Genomic DNA, 17,166 nt, shown 5'->3' on the forward strand with positions numbered 1-17,166 from the left:
AATCGGATGATTTTATCACATAAAAAATTGTTATTAAAAAAGTAAAAAACTCAACATATTTAAAATTGACGTACGGACATTCTGGTAACGATTATAGAGCTGCTACGCTTTCTAAATCTACTACAGGAATCACCATGCAAAGTTTGAAATCGATAGGACAATTCTAACATGCCTAAATTAACAAATAAAAGCTAACTATCTCGGACGGACGGACCGACCCTAATTATAAAAAAGCTTCGCTTTTAAAAATACGGAAACTTTTAAAAATAAGGCTTATGTCTTTTGAAACATGGCCGACAAACAGGCGGACAAAATAATGTATTTAGTAGATGGGCATTACCCTGTCCCGTTTTAGAAAAATTTTGTTAAAATTTTTGCCCCCAGCCATAATATGGTTGATTTATGCAAAATAATGACCCATGCAAAATATGTTTTCTGTATTGCAAAAATTGCGATGGTACAAGCACTGCAAAATTTTTAAAATTTGCAAAAAGACCTGTTTTTAAAGCTCTTGTACCATCTCAATTTTAAAGATTTTTTAAAAATTTCAATTCTAGTGTGTCAAAATAAACCTGAAATTTACCAAAAAAAATGGGGGCAGTCTCAATTCTAACATATGAAGGACAAAGGTGTAGCAAGTAATCTTTCAAAGTAAAAATTGCCAGATTTCATACACAAATAATAGGGTTAGGCCGGATTGGATGGATACAGATATCCGGCTGATCTATAATTCTGGATATCAAGTATTTAGGTTTATATTGACACACTAGAATTGAAATTTCATAAAAATCTTTAAAATCGAGATGGAACAAAAGCTTTAAAAACGGTCTTAATGCAGATTTTAAAAAGTTTGTACCATCTCAATTTTAAAGATTTTTACGAAATTTCAATTCTAGTGTGTCAATATAACCCTAAATACTTGATATCCAGAATTATGAATCAGCCGGATATCTGTATCTATCGATTCCAGCCCAACCCCATTATTTATGTATGAAATCTGGCAATTTTTACTTTGGAAAATTACTTGCTACACCTTCTTCCATTATATGTTAGAATTGAGACTGCCCCCATTTTTTTTTGGTAAATTTCAGGTTTATATAGACACACTAGAATTGAAATTTTGTAAAAATCTTTAAAATTGAGATGGTACAAGAGCTTTAAAAATAGGTCTTTTTTGCAAATTTTAAAAACTTTGCAGTGCTTGTACCATCGCAATTTTTGCATTACAGAAAAAATATTTTGCATGGGTCAATATTTTGCATAAATCAACTATATTATGGCTGGGGGCAAAAATTTTAACAAAATTTTTCAAATCCGGGACAGGCTAATGGGCATGATATGTCAAAGGAATCTTCACTAAAAATGTCACCTGTCTGTCTATCCCGCATAACAACCAAGAAAATCACAATTTCCTTATAAAATTACTGACAGACGGACAGTAAAAGTGAATTATAGAGTAGCTTCACTACTACAAAACTGTTACCTGAGAAACCCAGACAGTATCTAGCGACTCCATATTTTTCTCAGGGGCGAATCTTCTCTCCTTCATTTTACCAACATCTATCACATAGACACAGTCCTTAACAGAAATTAAGATTAGTTTTAATGAAAACATATGCCTTTTTAAACAAAAATTAAAAGATTACCTATTGTACTTTCGTGTACAGATATATAAACCTCATACAAAATTTGTGTTATCCAAGTGACTGACCAATCTCAAAATACAAGAGATCTAAAGGGAGAAGACAATGGGCGATAAATTGATGTACATCTCCAATGATGTTACACAAAATTACCTCTTCTGTAGATTGTAATTATTGGTTGAAACGCTTGGACAATCCAACTTTTTGAACCAACCAATCCAAATCAATAATAGTCTCAAAAGTTGATAAGCTCCGAATAAGAAAACGTTATTATAAAACTTTAAGGACTGGTGTAATAAACAGTCCAATGTCTCCTCCCTCCTTACTTACTTCAATAGTAATACTGGTTTCTGCTATATTAGTTGATATAACAATCTTTCTCTGCCCAGGATTTGTTTTACAGAATACCTGCGCCTGCTCTTCACTGAAATTAAAAAAATAACAGTAAATTGTAAAAATTGAAGTATTATTACTTGGATCTTACACGAGATTATCATAAACTCTAATAAAGTGAAACTTGTAGCGGGCTAAAATAACGATCTTCCCTTCTACTGAATATACGAACTGACCAATAAATGACAGGGGAAATAGCAACCTAAATTGATGACAATTTTTCTCCTGTCATAATATCTACTTATAATCAACATCCATTATTGTAAAATATAACTATGTAATAATCAGTTTTAACTCTTGTTAAATAAAACACTAAATTTCGTTAGTAAAATTATATAATCAATAAGAGAATGTCTGTCTGTCTGTGTAGGTTGTATTGGGTTTTTTGAATATTTTTTGGTAATTTTAAAAATATCAAGAAATCGTTATAATGAAGTAACAGGATGTTTGTCTGTCTTTACCAAAAGATCTAGCTAACCGCTGAACCAATATAGTTCTCCTTTACAGTGAGCTTCTCAAAGTTCCTAAAAATGCCTATAACTATTTAGGGGGAGGGTACCACGGTCCACCAACCTCCCAAGATAAATGAAAACTCTAAATATAAAAAAAATAATAGGTATTAAAACAGAATCTATATTTACCTAGAAAGGGAAGAGTGTAGGGGAACTAGTTTATAATCTTTGCTGTTTCCCAATCTTCTGTTGTTACACAAATTCTCATACAAAGTCTGGATTTCAGCAAAACCTAAATCAATTTAGGTTGCTAAAATAGTTCTCAGATATTGGACATTTCGTTCCAATAAGGTGGGAAAGGAAGCCCCCCTTCGTCAGCCAGTCAGGGAGCCAATATTCTTTTTCCTTCCGGCAACAACCAACTTAGTCTCTGAGTCATAACTGTGCAATTGCACAGTAATAAGTTGCGCCTGTTTTTAGGCCAAGACATTTCCCTTACTCTAGTCATTAATGTCGCGCATTGTCGACGCCGAACGGATGCGCTACGTGTTAAGCTACGGTCGTTGGACAATGTATTACAGAAACTTAAACATTTTTCATACAGGGAGGGAGGGGACATTGAGCTGTTTATTATACTAGTCAACATAGTTTTATAATTATGCTTTCTTATTTGTTTACTTAATCTTGGGAACTTTCTTTGAATTATCAATCATTAAGTTGAGTATCCAAACGTTTCAACCACTAATTGTCATATACGGAAAGGGTAATTTTGTGTATCATCATTGGGGATAAACATCAATTTAATGCAATTTTTTTATCCCTTTATAACCTTGTGATTTATATGACAAAAATTTACCTGGCAAAAACACGAGGATAGATCCCTCCATGGGTAGATTAATATCCCTACCACCTCCGTCAACAATAAACATGAGAACATGCTCAATAAGTTCATAATTAATCTTCTCAAAATCCATCAGGGCCAGCGATTTACAGGTCATATCCTTCCAGCCGTCAGTCTAAAAAAAAGATTATTTAACCTGAGGTGAGATCTAAAAAAAAACCAAGTATCGATTATGGCAGCCAAATCATCAAAATTATCTGTAAAAAAATCTTCCAAAATCATATCAAAAATCTACCAAAAAAATGATAAAATTATATACAACTATGTCTTATTTTGGTGTCCCTGAATTAAATCTTACTGCCAAAGTTGATGATTACGCGGCCAAACGTCCTATAGACAACCAACCCTTTAATTGATTTTTGACTAGAAGTCCTTATAGTACTTGGATGGTAATAACTAAAAATTACACCTGTTTTTTAGCTAAATGTTTAAAAGAATAATTTATTTTACAGTCCAATGTCCCAACAGTTCTAATAAAACAGCTAAATAATACGTGATTTGACCAGAATCTTTAAATCTCCAGAGAGATAGTTGACAATGGGCTGTTTAATACACTAGTCTCCAACGTTTTATAATAACGTTTTCTTATTCGTTGGATTAACAAATTTGGGGACTTTAATTTTAGTAAGTTCAAACGTTTCAAACTTTCAACCACTAATTCAAATCCACAGAATGGGTAATTTTGTGTATCATTATTGGGAATGTATGTCAAATTATTGGCAATTGTCTTATCCCTTTATATCCCATATGAATCTTACCTTATATCTGTGGTACACTTGCTGCATTGTTATCTTCTCATCAGGGTCCCTCACTCTCGCTGCTCGGAAGTTTTCATTCTAAAACAATTTTGGGATATCATACAGAGTTCACTGTAAAATAATACTGGAATCGAATATTTCTAGACGGCTGAACGTACAATATATAGGTGTCATATTAGTACGCTTTTAGATCTGGAAAAAGAAGGCATAAATATAATCTCAATGCCAATACTAAATAATGCACAATAATCTCGCAGTGAAGATTAACCGTCGAATAAGAATTATTTCAAGTGTATTTTCTTTTATCTTCAAAATATATAAATTATATAAAGTATCAAAACCGAATTAACATGAAAATATCATCCCACTTATGCAATAAAATACGCATCTTATATTTAATCGATTTTTTTACTAAGAAACTGTTGATTTGTGTTTTGGGACATAATATTCTATTATCCACATAGATCTGCATATACTGGACCAAATTCATTAGGAGCTTTACCTTTACGTAGCCTTACCATAACCTAGAACATTTTTCTTCTTGAAAAAGTTAGTTTTTGGACTATATGCGATACTAGCGGATACGCCCCTAGAGGCCTCTAGTGGCATTTAAATGTTTTTTTTTATTTTAAATATCTAATTTGAGAAATAATTTGTCTATAGTAAATTCATGTCTCTAAGCAGCGCCACTACGCTACGTAGAGACATTGATACGCTAGCGACACTATGCGGCAGGAATATTTAAATTTTTTTCGATTTTATTGTGATTTCTCTTGAGAGGGTGGTGGTACCCTCCCCCAAAATAGTTATAAACCTTCCCAGGACCTATGAAAATCTACCCTGTTAAGGAGAACTAGATCGGTTCAGTGGTTAGCGAGATCCTTCGGTACAGACACACAGACAAACATCCTGTTACTTTAGTATAGGGATTGGGAAATGTTTAAATAAAAAGCCTCCTACTTGTAAAGTCATTTCTGCAGAAAATTCATCAAAGTCTGCATCCATTCCAGAATTTCCCTAAAAAAGAGAAAACTTAAAAAAAGATATCTAAATTAACAAGAAATGCCAGAAACTATTTTCTCGTATTCATTCGAATCCGGTGGATAGGAACCGGTTCTCATCCATACGAAAAAACTATGTCTAGCATCGTATTATATCCAGCTTTCTACGAATATAAAAATTTACAATCATAAGATTAAAACCAGTTTTTTTAGCCGGTGCCTTCGGCAACTCGGGGCTAAAAAAACTAGTTTTAATCTTATAATTGTACATTCTATATCCGCGGAAAGCTGTTTATAATACGATGCGAGAAATAACTATTACACAAACTAATTATCTGAACCTTAAACTTTAAAAATCTACAAGAATACAGAATAAAGATTATGATACGCCCTTTAATTATTTTTTTGACAGGGGTGTTTCATAATTCAAGGAATCCGAAATTAGAAAATATTCCGTATTTAAAAATAGAAAAGAAATTTAACTTCGCTTGAAAATATATTCACAACTCGGCTTTATGAAAAATAATTTACTTTTATTAGTATGAAAATGAGTATATCAAACATACCAAAATAATCAGTTAAGATATCAAAAAGAAGAATGAAAGGGGTAGTTTCACGAAATGCATTTGAACTTAATTTAGTGAACCGCATATTTTTTGCTAGTTAATGGGTTAAACTATATTTTTATGGCATATATTTGAAAGAATTTAAATTTTCTACCACGTAGTTTTGAAAATATAAAGACTTAAAAATCGTCTTTTTTTTATATATGCAATTTAAAAAGACGATTTTCAAGTCTTGATATTTTAAAAACTACGTGGTAGAAAATTCAAATTCTTTTAATTATATGCCAATTAAATGCAGTTTAACCAATTAACCAGGACAAAATATGTGGTTCACTAAATTAAGTTCAAATGCATTTCGTGAAACTACCCCTTTAATAAAATTGTTGAAAAAGACAAACAATAAAACTTAATAGGTATAACTAATTAACATTATTCTGTAAGTTCTTATACCTTAAATAATGTCTTGTCCAGACCGCCAAGACTATTGTTTTCTTGTCTTCTAGCAAAGGGCGAGCTTTCCTCCAAACAGTATCTAATAAATAGTTGGTTAAAACAGTTAAAATTGTCCCAAAACAGCTCTCAAACCCCCACAAAATTTCGCGGTATGAATTCAAATATTTAAAGTCAGGAAAATTGGCATTCTGAATCTTTACACCAAAAAAAAGTTTTAAAATCAGAATTGTACCTGGATAACTCCAGAGTTTCTTCCAGGAAGACCTGCTGTACAGGAAAGGTTCTGCCAGGTATCTCCAGAACTGGACACCCAGAGAAATAGCTGGAGAAGAGGTCCGCATTCACTGTGGCTGACATCAGAATTAGGTGCAGATCTTTCCTCTAAAAATAATGAATATATAAATAAACAAATATGACAACATCCATCAAAAAAAAAAAAATTATCGATGGACATCGGGAAAAAATAACTATTGAGCAGTGTCATAAAAAATAAACATTAAACTAAAATAAATTACGAAAATTTTAAAATTATTAATGTGAAAATCTAGGAATTGATCTAGCACCCCAACTAAAAAGCAAATCTAAATGAAAATTTGTGGGAATATGTAATCTTCATTTACTGAAAATTTCAGCCCTCTATCTTGAATAGGAGCCGAGAAAATCATAAAAACTTAAAATTCTAATAATCAATCTAGCTCTTAATAAACCTTGGTAAAAATATGAAGAATGTAAACTTATTTAATCCCTAGAAATTTCATGCGTCTATCTTGAAAAGGAGCCGAGAAAAATTACGTTTCAGAAGGACGGACATTTCAAATTATAAGGTAGCTTCGCTACTAAAGATTATAAATTAAGATGAAAAATATATAGGTAACCATGGAGGGAGGAGAGGCATTGGACTGTAAATTACTTTAGTCACCAAGTTTTTGTAACAACCTTAAAGAGGGGGGGGGGGTTTAATGCAACCATCTCGTAATCAGTTATTAAATGACACTTAGAATTCGAATTTTCATCTGAAATTTTGCATTAGTACCTAATCCTTGGTAGTTCTATTTTCCCTAAATCGAACAAAAAGTGAGATAAGTAACGGCTAACGGCTGGCGGCTCAGCAGTTTAGCCATTTTTGGTCTTTTTAAAATTTAAATACATCACGAAACCTAGCTCCACATAATATTATTTTTCGCTACAAAACGTTTTCAAACGGTTCTAGCCGGTAGTTGCTGGTACTAGAAATCTAAAAATGTTTTTTGTATCATTTCACACGATTTAAAGCAAAATATGTTTCAAAAAGTTGATTCCTACGTCATTTATGACAGATTTGCCCTAAAAATAGCCAAAAAACGGCTAAACTGCTGAGCCGTTAGCCTTTACTTTTTCAACTTTTTGTTTGATTTAGGGAAAATAGACCTACCAAGGATTACTCATGCAAAATTTCAGATCAAAATTCGAATTCTAAGTGCCATTTATACATTGATTACGAGATGGTTGCATTAAAAAAAAACCCCTTATATATTGGCTTGAGGGTTTTGGTACTTTCATTGAATTTTGATCGGTTAGTTTCCAACTAGTATTATTACAACTTTTCAAAAAATAGGTTTTATTAATAAAATGAGCAATTTTGTTTTCTCGTATTCATTCGAATCCGGTGGATAGGAACCGGTTCTCATCCATACGAAAAAAACTATGTCTAGCATCGTATTATATCCAGTTTTCTACGAATATAGAAATGTACAATCATAAGATTAAAACTAGTTTTTTTAGCCGGTGCCTTCGGCACCACGGGGCTAAAAAAACTAGTTTTAATTTTATAATTGTACATTCTATATCCGCGGAAAGCCGTTTATAATACGATACGAGAAATAACTAATCTTCACTGGCAGCGTTTCGGAGCCGGAGCCGGGAGCAGCATCATTTTTGGTGGAGCTGGAGCCGTATTTTTCATTAAAAACGGCTCCAGCTCCAGATTAGCTAAAATGATTTTTAAAGTAATATTATAATTTGGCAACGGTCTATTTCTATATAATTAACTGAAAAACTATTGTTACTTAACAAATAGACACACATCCTTCTACTTTTATATAGCTTCAATCAAATAAAAGCAAAATATTTTGTATTATTTATTTTAATTTATCAAATTCAATTATTGATATAACAAAAATTGATATATTAATTTCAAGTTAGGAGCCGGAGTCTGAGCCGGAGCCGCATTAAAAATAAAACGGCTCCGAAACGTTGTTCACTGGAGATTTAAAGCTATTGTTTATTGTATCATCCCTCAAGATAGTCAAATCTGTTTTAAAACTTGTGTGAGAATGTTTGTAACAGTAAGATACAATTGTCAATTACAAAGAGTGGAAACTCAATAAACTGTTGTGGACAAAAAAAACATACAAGGTGTATATAAACAAAATATTGATCTACACAACCAACCTTCTTTAGAGTATCCCTGAGTATCATAAGCAGAAAGTCAGAGTCTTCGCTGCGTTCATGCACCTCGTCCACTACTATGTGCGTGGTCTCTCTCAGCTCAGGGTCTATTTCAAGGCGTCTAGAAATAATGTTAAACGAACTAGGTAATAAATAGTAAAAAAAATTTGTCCTTTCTCATAAAGTGCTTGTCGAGCATTAAACTTGCGCCCCCCCCCCCCATTATCTTTTACATAAATTAAAAATTACAAGGCTCTACCTTCCGACGCTACCCAGTGCCAAATATAACCTAACATAAACTGAAGTAATTAAAAATTAAAAACTATAGGGAACGATCTTATTTTCAATCTATTTTCAAAAATCCTAAACAAGTGCAAATAATTAGTGCTCTCTTATTTTGATAATCAAGAACAACATTAACTTCTTATCAAAGGCCTAAATAAAGTCAAACTACCAAGAAATGTATAATATTATATAAGCTTAGTACAACATATAGGTAATATAATTTCAGTTATTTGGCCACTAGCATCGCCCGACTTTGATTTTTAGATTTGCTGAAAAAATTACCTTAATAATATACCAGTAGTACAGAAGAGAAGTCTGGTTTTACTAGACTCTTTGCTCTCCAATCTAAAATAAAATTATAACCATTTTAATATTTTAATGTTGTAAGTAATTGTAATATTTGTATGTATTTGCTTTATTTATGAATTATTGAGTAAGTTTGGATATTCAATAGTCAAGTACATAATATCAGTACTACCCTAATCCCAAGCTCCTCTGCGGAAAGCGTCAATCATTACGGTAACTTAATTTAAGACACATGCCATACTCGGCGACGCAGGGTTTCGGATCCGCATTGATTGTATGCGGATCCGGATCCTCAAAATTTGGTCAGTGCGGATCCGGATCCGGATCCTACCAGATCCGGTTCCAGATCCTTGACAATAAAAATAAAATCACCAAATTTAAAAAAAAAATTATTCTTTAATTCGAAGTCAAAAATACTTTTAATTTTCAAGTCTGAACCTAAACCTTAAAGATTGATGAGATCAAGAGAATGTCTGAGATTTTGTATAAATTTAGGTAGATTTTTCCATTTTTTCCGCATTTTTTTGAGTCCAAGGATTGTTCTGTAGTTATTGATCCGGATCCTTGGACTCAAAAATATGCGGATCCGGAACCCTGTCGGCGAGGGTGATGTAATAATAAGTAGCTCTCATGAGACAGCGGGTCAAGTCATAATGTGCTTGAACGTGGAGCTTGAAAGCCCTAGTGGCTAGACAAAAGTGTCTCAGCCTACTCCATGACTACTTAGGCCCAAACCCTAAGAAACTATGGCTAATCAATCAATCAATGAACTATTATTTGTCAAAAAACTAGGAAATTTTCTTATATTGCTTTGTAGACTAATGTACAAATAGCCAGAAGGGTAATCTTATATAACATCATTATGAATGTATTTCATCGTTTATTTTTTTTTCTTGTGAGCCCTTGATAACTTTGCTACTAATAATATGGTTACCTGATATTATAACCAACCAGATTTCCAAGCTTGTCGTTTCTTTCTTTGGCAACTCTGTTTCAATTGTAAAGTTCAGAAATTCAAATAATGAAATAAACTCAATCTACTGCCCTTTCTTTCCCCAATATTAATAATGTACTTTAGATAAAATTATGATTTAATAGATAGGTCTAGTATTTAAATTTGCTTGGTAATAGTGATGCTTTTAATTTGATAAGACTTGGTTATTGTCATTGGTTATAAGATTCTAATAATCAATATCATATTCATCCCCTCCCCTCCTACTGGATTATGGTACTGACCAATAGATAAGACCCATAATAGCAACCTGAATTGACAACAAAATTTCCCCTGTCAATATATGCACGTATTATATATCCATTATTCCAATGCACTCTTCGCGTGAAAATGTAAAATTTCCGAATTTTTCCTGTCAGCGACTCCGATAGCTGAAATTCTTCTTGGTTGTGTGCAAACAATATTACAGGGGGTCTTGTCATACTAAAAACAAAATATAGTCTTTTTTATTTATCGCATCGTATTACAGACATCTTTCCGCGGATAGTAAAATTAATAGATAGTAAATTAAAACTGATAGGTATTGATTTAATGATTTTTATTTAATATTCATATTAAATTGTCTTAATATAATACATGATTTTCAGTATGATTCAGAACTGGTTCTAATCCAGCGGATTTTATATACCTAGTTTTGCAGCTATACTGGGAAATTGATTTACATTTTAAACCTTTATGAGCTAAGGCAGGATATTTTAAAGACAAAATCTTGTAAATGGTCAATCATTAAAAAATCTTACTATTTTACCAATTACTAAAGTTTTGTTATCTTGTTGTTTATTTTAGGGAATATTCTATTACAGTCTTAAGATGGTTTTAAGCTATTTTTCTGTTCCCTCCCCCCCCCCCCTTGGAACAAATACAAAGGGGAGAAGCGACGACTTATTCATTTAAACGTTTCAATCAGTGTCGAGAGATTGATTTGGTTAATAGTTAAAATGAACACAAGCAAGACTTAATAAGAAGTTTTACTAAAAAGCATAGGTAAGCATTGAGTATACCTCTAAACAGTCTTCTAGAATATATTGTGAAACCTGGGGAGATTTTCCACAATATGAAAAGAATAATTGAATATACCTCTAACCAGTCTTCTAGAATATATTGGGGAACTTGTGTAGATTTTCCACAATATGAAAAGAATAATTGAATATACCTCTAACAAGTCTTCTAGAATATATTGGGGAACTTGTGTAGATATTCCACAATATGAAAAGAATAATTGAATATACCTCTAACCAGTCTTCTAGAATATATTGTGAAACCTGGGGAGATTTTCCACAATATGAAAAGAATAATTGAATATACCTCTAACCAGTCTTCTAGAATATATTGTGGAACTTGTGTAGATTTTCCACAACCCGTCATACCAGAAATAACCACAACCTTAATAGAATACGTTTTTTTTAAACTAGCGGCTACGCCCTTAGAGGCCTCTAGGGGCACTTAAGCGAGGTATGAGGGATTAGACCCTCCCCCTAATTTTTAAAAATATTCATAAAGAGAAAATATTTTTGTTTGTTAGGGTTCAATTTTTTTCTGGGGACGCTTTCTCGTGGGAGAAGGGTGGTGGTACCCTTCTCTAAAATAGTAATAAACATTTCCACGACCTACATTTAAAGAAGAACCATTTAAGTTCAACGATTAATAAGATTCATCGTTAAAAACAGACAGACTCTCATAAATTCTGTTACTTTGATTGATTGATTGATTAGCCATAGTTTCTTAGGGTTTGGACCTAAGTAGTCATGGAGTAGGCTGAGACACTTTTGTGTAGCCACTAGGGCTATCAAGCTCCACGTTCAAGCACATTATGACTTGACCCGCTATCTCATGAGAGCTACTCATTATTACCTCACCCTCGCCGAGTATGGCAGGTGTCCCAAATTAAGTCACCGTAATGAATGACGCTCTCCACAGAGGAGCTTGGGATAAGGGTAGTACTGATATTATGTACTTGACTATTAAGTATCCAAACTTACTCAATAATCCCCTTCTTACACAACCAGGGGAAGTTGCGTGAATGTATTCAACTGAGAAATTCGAGTTGCCACATGGGGACTAGAACTCGAACTCTCATCACCGTAACTCAGTGCGTTACCACTGAGCTACGACGCCCCTTTTTCTGTTACTTTGAAATAAGGATAAGATGGATTTAGCTTAGAATTATCCCACAAAAGTAACAGGATGTTTTATATGTCTCTGTGACTGTCATTTTGAGGATTTAATAAACTGAATATTTTTGGGACCATGTTTAAGATGTCCCAGTGCCATACAAATGTCGAGAAAGCTTTCAAATTTTTTTTTAATAAGTGGAAGAAGTAAAAACTAAATGCCTTTCTTTCAAAAAGGCATAATAAAATATTTTAAGTTATAGTGATGGCAATCCGACGAATTTTTGGGCCGGATTCAGATTCCGGATTCTTAAAGAATCCATGAAAAAAGTGGCGGATTCCCGCGGATTCCGGATTCTTAATTTTGGCGGATTCCGAATTCTAGCAATATTTTAAAAGGATTTTAATTTTTTTTTTTAATTAAGTGCTACATATGTCCTAAAAATCAATGTTCTTGGTGTTCTCTATAATTCACTTCCCAGAATTGAACCAGATTTTAAAAGATATTATATATAATGATGAAAATCTTTGCCTTCAAAGAGGAGGAGCTGAAAGAAAAAACTCAAGACGTTAAATTTAGCCTTCCAATTAAGAATCCGGAATCCGCTATTAAAAAACAGATTTCGGATCCGGATTCGGATTCAAATATTGGCCAAAAATTGGACGGATTCCGGATACGGATTGCCATCCCTATTTTTAACTATTTCAAAATTGTTACCTTATTTTCTCTAATTACATTTCTAATTTGATCTCTCATATTCCACGCGGGTAATTTCTTTCTCGCGGCTAACATGGCCGCATCCTCTCCGCTTACCCGCATTCTAAATAAATACAGTAAGACGAAATGGCAGTTTTATTTTTGCGGCTACCATAGCCGCATATTCTCGACCGTATTTTTGAAAAAAAGTGATAAGATACGAGGCGGATAGTTTCTTTCCTAGTCGCTTATATCCTATTATATAAAATAGTAAGATTTTGTCTAAAGCTTAAAGTAGCTGCACCGATTTTAAATAAGCTACCGCCAAAAACCGTTATATCTGGGATTATTGTCAATAAAAATTAAAGCAGGAAATGGTATTTCCACCGCTTTTTTCTTCAGAGTTTCATGTTGAACCATATGGCTATGTTCTTTCGTGTTGGATAACAAAATTCAAAAGGGCAGATAGGGGGCAAGAAAAGTAGGCTTAATACATTCCCAAGACATAAATTTAAAAATAAAATCGCCAAAAATTCTGTAGTTTTTGAGATCTCAAGCTTCAGACAAAAAAATAGGACTTACCTTTGAAATTGTTGTTTTAATCTGATATTTTCTTCGTCTCTTCGTTTTGTGTCAATTCGTCTAGTTTTTTGCGGGTTTCGATTCTAAACAGGAATAACTTTTAGTATTGAAGCAATGCTATAATTCACTCTGTTTGTTCGTCCGAAATTGGGTAAATGTGATTTAGTTTCCGCTGCTATAAACATGTAGTAAAAAGATCAGTTGAAATTAATACAGCTTTCTTTTCTTTGCAAAGTGTTTAATGATGTTAAATATATAAAAATGTATTGTTCACACATTGCGGCAATTAACAGTCAAAAATAAAAGGGGACTATCCACGAACAAGAGCACGTGATTCTAAGTACCTTCCAGCATTGACCCTGATTATTTTCTTTCAAAATATAATAGGTCACTATTAATAATTAATATATTGACGAGAAAATTTATGTTTCACCACTTCAAGTTGAAGAAAAGTAAAAAAGTGTCCAGCATTTTTAGTCAAAATTCTATCAAACGTTTTGTTGAGTTCATAAATCAATTAAAATACCTAAAAAAACATGGTGAAACATAAATTTTCTCGTCGATACAATAATGATATATGGGGACCTATTATATTCTGAAAAAAAAATACTTAGGATCAATGCTGGAAGGTACTTAGAATCATGTGCTCTCGTTTGTGGATAGTTCCCTTTAAATATTCTGTATGTCTCATCCCCATTGCAAGAAAATAAAAAATCTAGCCAACCAAACATGGAATACCTTAGTTAAAGCATCCAATAAATCAACAGGTTCTGATATTTCTTGAGCTTTGTTGTTGTTTTTTATTTTTTCTTCAGGTACACTATAATAATATAATTGTTTCTTTGCAATTTATGTATTTAAACTTTTACTATAGGGGCATTTCTGTAAGAGGGTGCAGAGGGGGGTAAATTTAATTTTAAAATAAAAATAGAATATTTATTTTGGGGGGGAATGGAGAATAATTTTTTAGGTGCGATTTTTTCTTGGGAGCTTTAATGTAAAGGAGAACCATACCAACTGACAGACAAACAATTACCTTATAAACATTTCCAAGAAAGCTACACTAAAAAAAAACGTTTCAAAGTGGCAAAATCCTTCGGTACAAACAGACACAATCCGACACATATCCTTTTATATGAAGATATAATTTTTGTAGGTTTGATTTTAACAAAGCATTTGATTATACTCAAAGGACCAAAATAACGCTCACCTGTATTTAAAAGTTGGTCCCGCCAAAATATCTTGTATATCTTCTTTACTAAACAATAAATAATTCATATTTCTCGTGAGGATTCCTATAGCTAATGACTATAACTCTGTAGCCTAAATTGTTCGTAAGTCCTTTTCTCGTATTCATTCGAATCCGGTGGATAGGAACCGGTTCTCATCCATACGAAAAAAACTATATCTAGCATCGTAACCAGTTCTCATCCATACGAAAAAACTATGTCTAGCATCGTATTATATCCAGCTTTCTACGAATATAAAAATGTACAATCATAAGATTAAAACCAGTTTTTTTAGTCCGTGCCTTTGGCATCTCGGGGCTAAAAAACTTGTTTTTAATCTTATAATTGTATATTTTATATCCGCGGAAAGCTGTTTATGATACGATGCGAGAAATAACTATTCTTGATATTTAAATAGTTATATTGTTTTGTTTATATCCTACGATACATTTATTTGATTTCAGCCTTCATTTATTTTAGTCAAATAGAGGCACCCATAAAAGGAAGGAATAGAATAGAGGGAGGTGTTCGAGCAACAACCTTTTTTTGGTTTAAGAAAAAGGCATTTTGTTGGCAGAAGGATTGGATGATTTTTAATGGACATTCTGTTTGATTTACACACACATGGACACTTAATGAATTAAATTGAAAATAAGGGGACAGGGGTTAAGTTTGTTTGTTTTATTAGATTAGTTATATTGGCTACAGGGCAACCCCATAGGGTTAGATCACTACAAGTTTATGCCCACCACCAGGGTTTTCAATTTTCAATTTATCTAAAAATTAAGGGAGGGGGAGGGGGTGGTTCTGTGCTCGCAAAACACTTTGAGGGAAAGCACCAAAAGGTTACCTGTCAAGAATATTAACTAATGAGAACACCGCCGGAGCAGAATCCTCTGCTTGGAGCTTAGCTTCTTTCATCAACCTTGAAACACCACAAAAAATCATAAATGTTCGTATAATAAAGTAACAGGATCTCGCTAACCACTGAACTTATATGGTTCTCCTTTACAGTGTAGATTCTCATAGGTCCTGGGTTGGTTTATTACCATTTTAGGGGAAAGTATCACCAACCCTTTCAAGAGATATCGCCCTAAGAAAAAATGTCCCCCCAGCCCAAAAAAAGAAAGATTTTCTTAAAAACTAAATTGAAAATGAGTAGATGTCAAATAACTTCAAGTGGCCCTAGAGGCCTCTAGGGGCGTAGCCGCTAGTATAACGTGAAGGGTTAAAGCAGAAGGGTGGAAGTTGAGAGACCTTAAGGAATAAGACAATGTACAGTAAATTGAAGTACAACCCCCACTGACGATGAAAAAGTTTGGACGCACAAAGTTTAGTTCAACCCAACCAAAATTTAATATCGGTAACCAGAGATAACATTTTATGTTGTTGTAAAACTGTGGGTACTACTACTAGTAAAACAAGTCCCCTACCTCCCTGAATAGAAATTATTCAAAATTTTTACCTTGCTGTTATTTTCATACAATCTACAGAATCAAACTTTCCAGAGGCAGAAGTTAAAAACCCTATGCAAGGATCCTTGGGATACCTAAATCAAACAATTATTGCGAGTCAATGATGATAAAAAGGAAAAGGTAGCTTTCATAGAATTCCGTAAAGGTGTGAGTTTTAAGACTTTAAAACAGGAGTAGAACGCTAATATTCACTACATAGCTTTATTTCTTTTTAAAAGCGAAGCTTTTCTATAATTAGGGTCGGTCCGTCCGTCCGTCCGTAACGGATAGCTTTTTTCGTTAATTTAGGCATGTTAGAATTTTCCTACCGATTTCAAATTTTGCATGGTGATTCCTTTAATAGTTAGGTACGATTAGCAACTCTATAATTATCACCAAAATGTCCGTACGTCCATTTTAAACATGTTGATTTTTTTACTTTTTTAACAACAAAATTTTATGTGATCTAATCATCCGATTGATCTGATTTTTGGTATATTGATTCCTGGGACAACAAAGTATAATGCTATAAGCGAAGCAACTCTATAATCAAGTCCTAAAAATGTAAGTATGTCCATAAACATTATCTTGAATCAAGCAGTTTTTCAACAAATTTACTTACAATTTTGCTTTGACTCTTATACATTTATATTATGATTATTCAGTTCTGACCCTATACAAGTGTTAATGTCCGTTTTCCTACCGTTTCGCTTTTATGGATGTTGTCATCCTTGTTTGAAAAGAACTAAAGACAAAAAAATTAAAAATAACAATATATGAAAATCGTTAAAAATTCTCTACCTAATGATTTGTTTTTGTCAAACTGATAATAATTTTATCATATTACAGTAAATTACTATAAACAACAAAATATTGTTTTTAAAAAGTTAATATCT

General features: G+C 32.9%; 1 protein-coding gene across 2 annotated transcripts in view; it reads right to left on the reverse strand.

The window, feature by feature from the left end:
- The window catches only part of LOC145332966 (putative ATP-dependent RNA helicase DHX57), a 59,518-nt gene that overhangs the window by 22,620 nt on the left and 19,732 nt on the right, over nt 1–17,166 (reverse strand). For both annotated transcript variants that reach the window (XM_080178098.1, XM_080178097.1), the window contains exons 15-33: nt 16,282–16,365; nt 15,667–15,741; nt 14,798–14,845; nt 14,326–14,407; nt 13,588–13,670; nt 13,027–13,129; nt 11,503–11,580; nt 10,550–10,620; nt 10,120–10,173; nt 9,162–9,224; nt 8,598–8,715; nt 6,400–6,548; nt 6,165–6,246; nt 5,108–5,164; nt 4,148–4,225; nt 3,345–3,504; nt 2,678–2,780; nt 1,974–2,067; nt 1,484–1,579 (exon numbers count right to left, since the gene is read on the reverse strand). In XM_080178098.1, the coding sequence (XP_080034224.1) occupies nt 1,484–1,579; nt 1,974–2,067; nt 2,678–2,780; nt 3,345–3,504; nt 4,148–4,225; nt 5,108–5,164; nt 6,165–6,246; nt 6,400–6,548; nt 8,598–8,715; nt 9,162–9,224; nt 10,120–10,173; nt 10,550–10,620; nt 11,503–11,580; nt 13,027–13,129; nt 13,588–13,670; nt 14,326–14,407; nt 14,798–14,845; nt 15,667–15,741; nt 16,282–16,365 (1,678 nt within the window). The remainder of the gene's footprint in view (nt 1–1,483; nt 1,580–1,973; nt 2,068–2,677; nt 2,781–3,344; nt 3,505–4,147; nt 4,226–5,107; nt 5,165–6,164; nt 6,247–6,399; nt 6,549–8,597; nt 8,716–9,161; nt 9,225–10,119; nt 10,174–10,549; nt 10,621–11,502; nt 11,581–13,026; nt 13,130–13,587; nt 13,671–14,325; nt 14,408–14,797; nt 14,846–15,666; nt 15,742–16,281; nt 16,366–17,166) is intronic.

This window comes from Acartia tonsa, chromosome 11 (assembly GCF_053477335.1).
Source record: "Acartia tonsa isolate MP-2025a chromosome 11, ASM5347733v1, whole genome shotgun sequence".
In the NCBI taxonomy this organism is placed as follows: domain Eukaryota; kingdom Metazoa; phylum Arthropoda; class Copepoda; order Calanoida; family Acartiidae; genus Acartia; species Acartia tonsa.